The 11,751-nt window shown below is 28.1% G+C and overlaps 2 protein-coding genes across 3 annotated transcripts in view; one reads left to right on the forward strand and one right to left on the reverse strand.

The window, feature by feature from the left end:
• Window positions 1-11,551, forward strand: part of LOC100162738 (putative oxidoreductase GLYR1 homolog) — a 22,072-nt gene extending 10,521 nt beyond the window's left edge. The window contains exons 8-13 of one of the 2 annotated variants that reach the window (XM_016802323.1): window positions 10,322-10,432; window positions 10,500-10,601; window positions 10,705-10,867; window positions 10,934-11,113; window positions 11,181-11,356; window positions 11,447-11,551. In XM_016802323.1, the coding sequence (XP_016657812.1) occupies window positions 10,322-10,432; window positions 10,500-10,601; window positions 10,705-10,867; window positions 10,934-11,113; window positions 11,181-11,356; window positions 11,447-11,473 (759 nt within the window). In that variant the 3' untranslated portion in view covers window positions 11,474-11,551. Of the gene's footprint in view, window positions 1-10,321; window positions 10,433-10,499; window positions 10,602-10,704; window positions 10,868-10,933; window positions 11,114-11,180; window positions 11,416-11,446 lie in introns of those variants that run through there. The other variant, XM_008182226.2, reaches the window with a different exon arrangement.
• LOC100160705 (leucine-rich repeat-containing protein 15) lies at window positions 3,055-6,249 on the reverse strand. The gene is made up of 4 exons (XM_008182225.3): window positions 5,766-6,249; window positions 4,233-5,655; window positions 4,049-4,169; window positions 3,055-3,272 (listed from the first exon to the last, which is right to left on the reverse strand). Exons 2-3 carry the CDS (start codon window positions 5,642-5,644, stop codon window positions 4,082-4,084), a joined length of 1,500 nt encoding a protein of 499 aa, XP_008180447.1. The 5' UTR covers window positions 5,645-5,655; window positions 5,766-6,249; the 3' UTR covers window positions 3,055-3,272; window positions 4,049-4,081.
• Window positions 11,552-11,751: the final 200 nt, after the last annotated feature.

An 11,751-nucleotide genomic window follows, 5' to 3' on the forward strand; every position in this document is an offset into this window, starting at 1 on the left:
GTCAAAAATTTTGTTTATATATTTCTTCAATAACTACAAATTATGTTAGAAAAATGTATATGAAGTTTTTAAATTGAAATGCAACATTACAAACATGATCTTTTACCGGGACAGATAGTTATATATATTTAGATATTTTACAGCATAATCTAGTACAGTGCTTCTCAAATTGTTTTGACATGAGGCTCCCTAAATTTAATGTTAAAACTGTCAAGGCCCCCTTAATCGTAATTGTTTTTTTCTAAATTATGTTTATACTAAAATTACATGTACTATTTCAAACAGATAAATTATTAAAATGTATAATAAATTAATGTTTTAATATACTTTTGAAAAATATTAATAATAGTATTAAAATTTAAGTATTTAAACTTTTTCCATAAACGCTTAAAGTCTAAAGAAAATAAGCACTGATCTAGGATGACCATATAAGTCTATCAACCATTTAGTATATAGGTAATAGCAATGATTTTATAATATACTATAAATAATATGAATATATCAATGGTGATAGGTACAACTGAGTAATAAATGCTTATAAAAAGATATTCAAAATATATGCATTTTGGTAACACATAGGTTACCATGAATACTAGTATAATACTAGTACAAGTATAATGAATTGTATTTAAAATCAGTGGCGTAGATATGATTTCTGAAAGGGGAGGGATAAAAAAAAACGACAGCTAAATGGGAGATGAAAATTGGAAAATCTTCAACCTCTCAAAACCTTTTTCTACGGTACCTAGTAAAATACAACTTTATACTCTGTATACGAAATGCTGCAGTTGCACAGACGTCTGACAGTACTGTCGATTTTGTAAATGCGGGTACAATAATTATAAAGTTTGTTTCTCTTTGATAATTGATAGGTGCAATCAATTATCAATAAGTAATCCCACGAGTGTTTCTTTTTTTAGATTTCAGTTAAACTAGTTGTATGTTTACGCAGTGAACTAAACCCGTATAGTGCCGTGGCGATAATGATTTCTCATAACTTAATAATGATAATATCCGATCAAAATTTTAAACACAGACACACAGTGGAACTACAGAATAAGACAATGGTGAAACTGTGGAAGTATAGCCCATTTAGTCGAGCCCATATACGTCATACATACTATATAATATATATATTATATATACTATATAGTGTTGTCTCAGGTCTCTATAAATAATAAGATAAGCTATAAATTATAATAAAGTATAACCATAGTCGTCAATCGTCATCGACCATTTCGACCAAATAAATATTACTATTTAGTTTGCAATAAATAAACGAAAATAAAATTATAATAGTATTCAGTATGTTGACAAAACTGTCAAAATTCAATAGCTCGATAGATCATAATATGACAAAATATTACATCATAGTTCATACTACATAATGTAAGCAAAGACAAAAAAATAAAGCTAATGGGGGGGGGGGGGTCTGACCCCACGTCGCCTTTGTCTACGCCACTGTTTAAAATAATATATTAATAATAATTAATAATTATTATTTGTTAATTCTAACACTTTGAAAGCATTATGTATGATAATTTAGTGAATTAACTCTTACAATTTTTCATATATTTTTTTGTAATAGGAAATTTAAAAATGACAATTTAGTTAATTATATTTAATAATATTAATAGTTGTATTTGATAAAAAGAAAGTATTTAAATACATGTATACAAATAATTTAGAACATAGAAGTCATTATGCAATGAAAAATTTTGAATTTTATTCCTTAAATCATAATATATTTTAAATTTTCTTTGGCTTTGGTGATAAGTTCATTCATGGCTTTGGTGTTTGTTTTTCGGCCTCTTTAGGACATATTATGGTGCTCCCGGTGGTGACGATTTCCTGTAGTAAAATTTACAATCAAGCTTTCAAACAAGTGACGACACCTTATCAATACACCTTGATCATCAATTATGCTTAGTAATATCATAAACTCTGACTGACAGTCTTCGCTCAAAATTGTTTTTCGTATACAATGATGTTTATCATTGAATTTAAATTTAACATCATCTATTACAGTGATTCACTTGTAACCTACTGTACAGTAGAGCGACACCCACTTACCCACCTTTTTTAGTTTTATATTGATATTTTTTTCTGGCCCAAAAAATTTAATTCATGGTTCCTTATATATTTTTACATTAGCAGTTCAAAAATATTTAGGATACATACACATTTCTTCAATTACCAATTTTTATAATATTTATCAAAACCATGAAAATTTAAAAGGTTCTTCATAACAAGGTTATACTGTAATCGAAGATTATTTAATACAGTTCTTTTTACAGGTATTTGGACAAAATTAAATATATAAATATATAAACATTTGAGTTACCTACACAGGCAATATACAATTTTTTTTTTCAAATAAGTTCAAATTCATATATATTTTTTATAGTTAACAATTTATATAATTTTAAATCTATATAGCTAAGCTTTATATAATTTAAATTTGAATACTAAGTTCCTTACACAAAGTTAATACAATAACCTAAAAATATAAAACACAATTTTTTTATACACATTTTAGTTAAATTTGGACGAAATTAGGAAAGGTCTTAGGATGATGTTTAAACAAAAAATAACAAATTTTAAACTTAAACTTAACATATATTTTATATACACAATGACATTCTGAAATGCAATGTTTTCAACAAAAGTTAATTCAACTTAGGTACTTTATCACTAATTAAATTATTATGATAGCAAGATAAATGTATCATAAAATATACTTGATGGCTGACATATAATCTCACTCAGAATGTTTTCTCGTGCAATGATTTATCAATGAATTCAAATTTAACACATACATTTCAATGACTTGTTCAAAGTTGATGTGTCTGTCAACTACTGTGCAGCAGAGGTCATATACTTCCTGTTTTTTTAGAATAATATGTTATCTAACTATTCAAACTAATATTTTTGAATAACACTTAATAAATATGAATATTAAATCAAATAACTTTTTTAGTGAGGTCATTTTGATTATCAGTTTATAATACTTATTGGATATCAATTGTTGTAGAGAATATGAAAATCATTTTATTTTTCATTTAGTATAATTAATATCCCTTATTTTATTTTATTATACAAAAATAATACAAAAATCTACAAAATTCAATAGACAATAATATGAAAATATAATTAAACAACATAACATTTTTTTTATTATTATTATTATTTATTACATACACAACTTTCTTTATTGTAGGGTAGATTCCAATTTAATTCCATTTCCGTCAGTAGGACTAGCTGACATTGACCTGCAGAGAATATAATATTGCCGTTAACTTACTTGAAATCATGAAGTTATAATATTAATTAATTTTATACTAATACCACCAATATTATGAGTTTACAATTCTTTACTTTATGAATTTGGAACCTTTTTTTAAAACAAAAATAGCCCAATATACCCCAACCTTTTGTGAAGCATAAAAAAACCTTAATTAATTCTATAATCTTCTTATTGTTGTATGGTTTCTTGTCAGGTTAGATTATTATTTATCTTATAATGATATTATAATTTTTTATTTCTATCAATAATTGCTGAATGATCAATAATAATTTATAAATTTAGATTCTAGGTATAAATTCTTATAATTAATATTATTTATGTAATTGATTGTGAAATGGAACAAAATAACAATAATTTTTCTATTATAGATGGTATTTATAACTTTAATATATAAATTTACTAACAATGATAATACTTATGCTATTTTATAATACAATTATTAAAACTTAATTACTTAATTCATTTTTGCTTCATACTAAAACATATTTTGAATTACCTATTAGTGAAATGTTAACTGTAAAACGTTCGGTTTTTTTTCTCAAATTCATAATCTTGATAATGTTATGAAGTTTAAGTACAAATGCATACAATTACATTAATATTATTTTATTCAATAAATTTTAATATTTAAGATTTGATAAAATAGTCTGTAAAATTATTTAAAAAAATATTTTTACAGTTTATTTTTGTACTATTTTAATAATATATTTAACTAATTTTAGGTAAAATAAAAAAAATTACCATAAGACAATTTCATGTAACAATTATTTACAACTAAACATCTGCTGGAAAAATGTTTGGTTTTTCTGTAGATCCCATTTCTGTTTCTGTCTGTTGACTCCGTTTTTTTATACAATTCAGTCTGTAAATTATATCATAAACATTATTTAGAATAAATAAAAAAAATACTTATTTCAATACTTACCTTATTAATAGTAGCTTGAAAGCACAACATAGTATAGTTAGCATTAAAAATCCTAGTGCTGACGATATTCCTAATAACAGTGCATTTATTTTGATACTGAAAAATACTTCACTGTCTAGATGTACTTCCACTAGTTTGGAACTGTTTCCATATTTATTTGATACATAGCAAGTATAATTACCAATATGGGTTCTTAGCATTCGTAGAATATGTAAAGATCCATTTTTGTCAGTTATAAGTGATTGACTAACTATTTGATTTAGATCCCAGTTATGGACGTTTGGATGGTGTGATATATTTATATCGGCTTGTTTATTTTCGTGAAATGTTAATCCACCTGGCACTAACCAAGTAATTGATGGAAGTGGATTTCCATAAGCCATACAATTAATAATTCCTTTTTTGGTTAACTGTAGTGTAATAGGACTGTTTGTATAGTATATGTTTGGTGGGCAGTTAATTTCATTCAGTGATTCAATAAAATTTGAATACTTTTCATAACCAACTACAGTAGTTGTTTCATTATTGAACCATTGGCTAAACCATCCATTTTGACAATTTGGTTGAAGTTCTGTATTTGACATTCGTAAATGTTGTAGGTTCTTAAGAGAAACAATACTAGGTGGTAAGAAATCAATTGTACCACAGTCGTTAATTTCTATAATTTTAATGTTTGGCGAAGAACTAATGAAATTGTTGTCAATTGATGTTAAATGTGTACAGTTATTTAGTATAACACTATATAGATACATATTATGTTCACCAAAGGAACTTTGATTGAGATTTCTTATTCCACAATTTTGAATACTAAGGTATTCCAGATTGTACAAGTTTGCCATTGAATTTGTATCTAGTAAAGATAAATTTGGATTGCCTATACTAAGGTTTTTCAAATTAATAGTATGTTTGAACAAGTTGTCTGATATTGAACTAAAATGATTTTTCTCTAAGTTGACCGTTACCAGTGAGCTAGTGTGTAAAAATAAATTGTCTGATAAAATATTCAGTTGATTGTCAGACAGGTCTATGTACTCTAAACGAAGGCAGTTGTGGAATGTATCATCTGACAGTTTAAAAATATCGTTTCTAGATAAATCTAAGTACTTAAGATCATTGTGATACAATGCCTCCACTAATTTTATCTTGCTCGCCACCCATGTGATTTCTCGCAGTAGCTTGCCATTTTCAAACGTGCCGTTGTTGACGATCGCGATAGGAACGTTGTCGAAATGTACGACTTGTGTTCCGTACGGAAGAATGAACGCTCCATCTTGTTCTAGTGTCGTGCACGACACTGTGTTGTTGGCGCATTTGCAAGCCATTTCGTTATCGCACACGGTGGCCGCCGCGTCCAACGCATTCGTGAGCTTTTGTAGTATGATGGTCGTCAAAATAATCGTTAATGAATCCATTTTCGAGTTATCTGAAACAACATTTCGTATACAATAAGAATCTGTTCGGAAAACATTACGATGTCGCGATTGTGTGGCGCGGACAATGAGTACTGTTGAAAAATACGTTTTGTGCTTTTACCTTTTAATGCGTTTTATATGGCGGTTGGATCTCATTTGTTCCGAGTTGTTGGACGCTTTACTCGGACAAACTGTGAAAATAACGAAAATCATAAAATGTCGTAGGCCGCGTAATGTTTGAAACGATATTTCACGGATACTGAGTACTGACGAACGACAGTGTTAAACGCTCCGCAGCCAGTAGTTTCTCTGATGACTCAGTGTTGCCAACGTACTCTGGCCGTCCCGTGGGTGCACTGTCGTGCGCGTGCCAGCAGCGATTAATAACCGTCAACAACAGTCGTCGAACAAGAGAGACCTACTGTAGTTAACGATCGTTTTAATTTATGCGCATCGAGAAACGGGTTGCGCATTTTTTAATCCACCTAACGATCGAATAGATAATATCAACTGCAGCAGCTGTATTTATGTACATTCGTAATTATAGATAATAACATGATTATTACCAAGTGATATTTTTCCCATCATTTTGAATGACCAAACACTTAGATTTCGATGTTTTTCAGAAAATATTCATATACCTATATTTTTATAAGAAATCTGAAACCTGAATCGTTTAGATGAACCGGTTCATAATCAATAATATATCAATCAGAAATAATCAGTTTTAAAGCTGCTTTGCTTTGACCAAATGATCTTAAAAGCTTTCGATGTACTATAACGAGAACCGCGAATACCGAGACAAAAATGTTTTCAGGAAATCGCGGTTCACGTTATAGCGGTGGTGCATAGGAAACTTGCCTATAGTTTTATTGTCTTATTTTTCGCGGCAACAACAAACCGCTTGGAACAACGTTGCCAGACCCGCTTGGCGGGCCCCGAGTCGCCGCAGCTGCTTGACCCTCGCGGTATATAGTGGCAGAACGGCGCGTCGTAAATCGTAATAAAATAATAGTCATTATTCATTTAAACATTCATACACCGACAGTAGGGCGTAGGCGAGTATGTACTTGTGTTTTAAAAACATCGACTTTTAAAGGAATCATAAATAATTCGACGTATATTCGTCAACTCACCACCCACTTATGACTTACCCCCCTAAATGGCAGGGTAAAAACAGATCAATAATAGGCATAATTATTATGCCTATTATTGTGTAGAGCCGAAGTGCAACGAACGGACATCTTTCATGGGTTCCGCGACGGGCAAAACGCTGCCTTCCACCACTGTCTATATAATTTCTGCACATTTTTAAAACACGAGTACAGAATTATGATATTGTAATCGGCAAGGTTAGTATTGGAATATTTTTACGATTAGTTAATCACGTGATATGGTGTAGCGTATTCATAAATTAAATGTCAATGTGGGGTAAGCAAGGGGCGTGTTACTCAAACTTTATACTAAATCTGGACCTTAACGAATTGCGATCGATCGGCTGCATACGAACTGAGTCCCAATAAAACCATTAGGACAAATTGAATCCCGGGTTGTTTTAATGTATATATTGTTAGGAATTGAGTCCTGTGAAATTTTAGGTATAATACTAATTGATTCTCGTCAAACTTAAAAAAAAGACTTGGTGATTCTTCGATCAATGTTTATAAAAACGAAATTTTTATCCATCGATCAAAAAAACACTTATTTCTTTCACTTAAAAGGACGCTTACACCCCCATGTGTAGTCTCCGTCTTACAAATGTAAAAAAAAATACAAAATTGGTTTTGCGCGTAAAAGAACCGAGAAGCCAGACTACAGGTCATAACTAAGAAACGAAATTTTTAAATTTCTTTATTAAATATTTAATAACTTTATTAAACATTAAAATTAAACATTGCGGTAAGCACATACTCAACCAAGACCACCCACCCACCCACCTATAAATATTGGTGGTGCAGTACACCAAAAACAGTATACTCAAACCGCCTCTGGTAAACAAAATGTTAATCAAATATAACAGAAGTTTATATTAATTTGTTGGATTTCTGCAGCTCCTCAGCCGGTCAAGGTTATCCCCATCAACTATTGTCTATCATTTAACCTAATTTGTTTAAAAGGTTAGGTGGTTAGGTTAGATAATATCAAATATAATATATTATAATTTAGATCAGAATTTATATAATTTATTATTTTAACACAATTTTCTTTACGTAGGTATTTTCAATTTGGTATTAACTAATATTTAAAGTGCTCAGTGACAATATATTTTAGTAGTTTTTATTTCAAATACTTTCATTAATAAGCAGTCCTGTAAAGAATACTTTTAAAAAGTACTTGAGTAAATACTCAAATACATTTTTTTTTAAGTATTTCAAATACTACTCAAATACTTTTGGTTTTTAAAGTGGGTTTCTAATTATCGTAATATAAACACATAGGTAGTAGGTAATCTAATTGTTATCTAATAGTTTTATAGGGAATATTGTTATTCAATATTCAATAACTTTTTTTAGAAATCTGGTTTTCACAAACCTTTGGGCTTCGGCTAACACAGAAATACAGAATATTAAATAAAACTATTATTCTATTGTTGTAGTTGACAATAATATTTTTCCAACCAATTATTTCGAATAAAAATAAAAAATTTGAAATAAAAAACAAAAAAATACCAAAAAGTATTTAAAATACCATTCAAAATACTTCATGCTGAAAGTATTTAAAAAGTTATTCAATACTTAAAAAAGTATTTGAATACTTTTACTCAAATACTTTATAGGACTGTTAATAAGTAATAACCATTAACCACAACAGAACACTATGCAATTAGCCGAGTTTCGAGTTTCCATTACTCCGTTCCGTGTAACATAATGTTTCGTATAGGTATTTCCGTAGATAACAAAATTTTGGTAACCCGTTCTATCTATTGGTTGGAATTATACAGTATACAACTGTTGTATAAGTTACATTATACGGTATAGTGGAAACCCACTTTTTAGGTTCGATACATTTGAAATCGAACCACACGAACCGAACGATTTATGTCAAATTGCAATGCTCCAAGTTACCGCTGATTAATAATAAATCGTTTGTTAACACATAATAACGGATCAAATAAAACTTATAACAGTTTTAATAGTTTTAAAACATTCATAATATTTTAATATATTGCATAATAGTATCGTACTTTTACTTGGTACTACCTATTTTATAGCCACTAACCACACTGGTTTGTATAAACCAACTTACAACTGTACAATGATATTTTTCAATTATTTATAACTATTTATATAGTTTTTCGTGTGCGTTCAATTAATTAGGAACGTGGTCTGTATAAGTGTGTTGTAGTATAAAAATTAAATTTATATCGTAATCTGTTAGAAGTCGATCGACTAAAACACGTGACATTACTATATTATATTAATAGTAATTTTAATGTGAAATGTTATGTAATTAAATTAACTTACGTAAAAATATAATTACATTGTTATCGACTAACACCGTATGTAAAAACACCATATTATTATGCTATTATACAGTTCATAACTTAAACGTTTGTATGTTATCTGCAATCTGCTGCAGTATTTATAGTTTTGTATTTAATTAAATATTTAAACGGAATTTTTTTATTGTTTACAATCAACAATTAACACTAAATTCAATATTATTATTTAAACACGTATTATCATTGTTCTGTTTTATACACAACGTTGTGGAAGTTCGAGAATTATATATTTGTACCTACATCAAATAGTTCTATATATTTCAGCGGCTAATGATCTAATTATTAATAGTGGCGTCGGTACATTACGCTGGTTAATCTATCTATCTTAGACTATAGGTTGTGGTATTGTAAACCATCATTTTTTTTAGTATTAAAAAATACAACTACCCATTGGTAAGACAGGATCAAATTATCAAAACCCGTTTATATTATTGTAATTATTATATTAGAAGTATACTAACTTCTACATCGTTTATACGTATTACCTAACATATTGCATGTATATACATTATACATGGATGCAATATTAGGTAAGGTTATGTTTATTATAAGCATAACCTCACATAACATATTCTTCCTTATTCATTTCCATCAAATTTATAATGAATTTATTATTTGTTTCATGGTGTAATGTGTTATTCTCAGTCTTTATTTATGTAATGTAATCATAAAAAATATTTGTGAAAATCAAATAATACCTATTATTTTAATATTTTTAATTCATTTAAATATTATACACATTTGTATATTGTACCTATTATATTTTATTACTGAATAATATTTAGCCTTCTTACTAATAACATTTTAATAGCATATTGACATTTTAAGACTAGTGATTTCTAAAAAGATAAATAGTGTTAGATTATTGATAGACCTGTTTATGGCAACTAGTTAACCGTCTTTCGCTAATCATGTTATTCCTGTATTAGATATTGGTTAAGTAGGTTTATGATATATATATATATATAACTTTTATTATAATTAAATTAAAATAAACTTAAAAAAATTATCATTGTTTAGGTATTGTTACAAAACAACATAATATTCCAATAAAATATGATAATTATAACTCAACAATAAAAGCAGACATTGGTCTTTTGTTAATAAATTATTATTTATTACTCTAACTTTGTGTTCTTTTATTAATTACAAATGTATATTTTTTGATATTATAGTGTCAAAAGTTTGTAGAAGCAGGAGCCAAAGTTGCATTAACTCCATCAGATGTTATAGGAGATGCAGATATAATATTTTCTTGTGTTTCTGATCCACAAGTTGCTAAAGATGTAAGATTTTAATCATTTTTCTTATATATTATAATTATTTGTATTTACTATTTGGTGATTTTTACAGATGGTATTTGGGAATTGTGGTGTACTTCCCGAAATAAATAAAACCAAAGGATATGTTGAAATGACTGGTATTGATCCAGAAACATCTCAAGATATTTGTGAGGTTTGTTGCTAACAACATACTAAATATTTTTATTGCAAATATCATGATATGATTTTTAATCTTTACAATTTATTTTATTATGATGTATCACTCCTTATTACAGGCTATATTGAGTAGAGGCGGGCGTTATTTAGAAGCCATGATTCAAGGAAGTAAATCAGATGCAGAACAGGGGAAATTAATTTGTTTGACAGCTGGCGATCAGCCTTTATTCGCTGATTGTAAATCAGTGTTTTGTGCAATTTCTGATAAATCAATGTATCTAGGTATATAGATATATTATATTGATTCATCATATAAATTTCCCTAATATTACTCTATTTGTTTACTAGGTGATGTTGGTGCAGCCACAAAAATGAATTTGATTTTACATTCTATCAAAGCGGTAACTCTAGCAGGATTAGCTGAAGGTATGGCTCTGGCTGATAGAGCTATGATACCGCAACAATCTTTGCTAGAAATTCTAGGACTGACTTCATTAAGATGTCCATTGTTAGCAGAAAAAGGAGAAGGTATGTCCATTTTAATTTATATTTAATTTGATTTAATATTAATTATAATATTATCTGTAAATTATAGCTATGATGATGGGTAATTTTCAAACTCATCAAGCTTTAAAACATATTCAAAAGGACTTAAATTTATCATTAAACTGGTCAGATGTTTTGGAACAACCTTGTCCAGTTACGGCCAGCGTAAATGAAGTATTTAAACATGCAAAACGTTTAGGTTACAGTGATCATGACACAAGTGCTGTATATATCCGAACTAAATTTTGATTTATAGAACTTTTTACAGTAACCTTAAACTTTTCCTTTTTTTTTTTTTTTTTTTTTTTTTGACAGTTTTTTAAGGCCTACTTAGCAGATTGAAATGAATTTTTTCATATAACAAATTATTTTGTTGAAAATATAGATGAATAATAACTATTATATTTTACTTCAAAAAAAGAAAAAATTGTAAATATTAGAACTGTGAATATTACTTTTGCACCCAGCCCATTTATCTTATAATATAAATGTATTTTTTAAAGTAATTGATATAATTGTGTGGAAAAAACATAAAAGTAAATATAATATATTATATACGTATATATATATTTATGTATGTTTTGTTTCTATAAATATATATGTAAATGTATTTCTATTTA

This window comes from Acyrthosiphon pisum, chromosome A1 (genome assembly GCF_005508785.2).
Source record: "Acyrthosiphon pisum isolate AL4f chromosome A1, pea_aphid_22Mar2018_4r6ur, whole genome shotgun sequence".
Classification (NCBI taxonomy): domain Eukaryota; kingdom Metazoa; phylum Arthropoda; class Insecta; order Hemiptera; family Aphididae; genus Acyrthosiphon; species Acyrthosiphon pisum.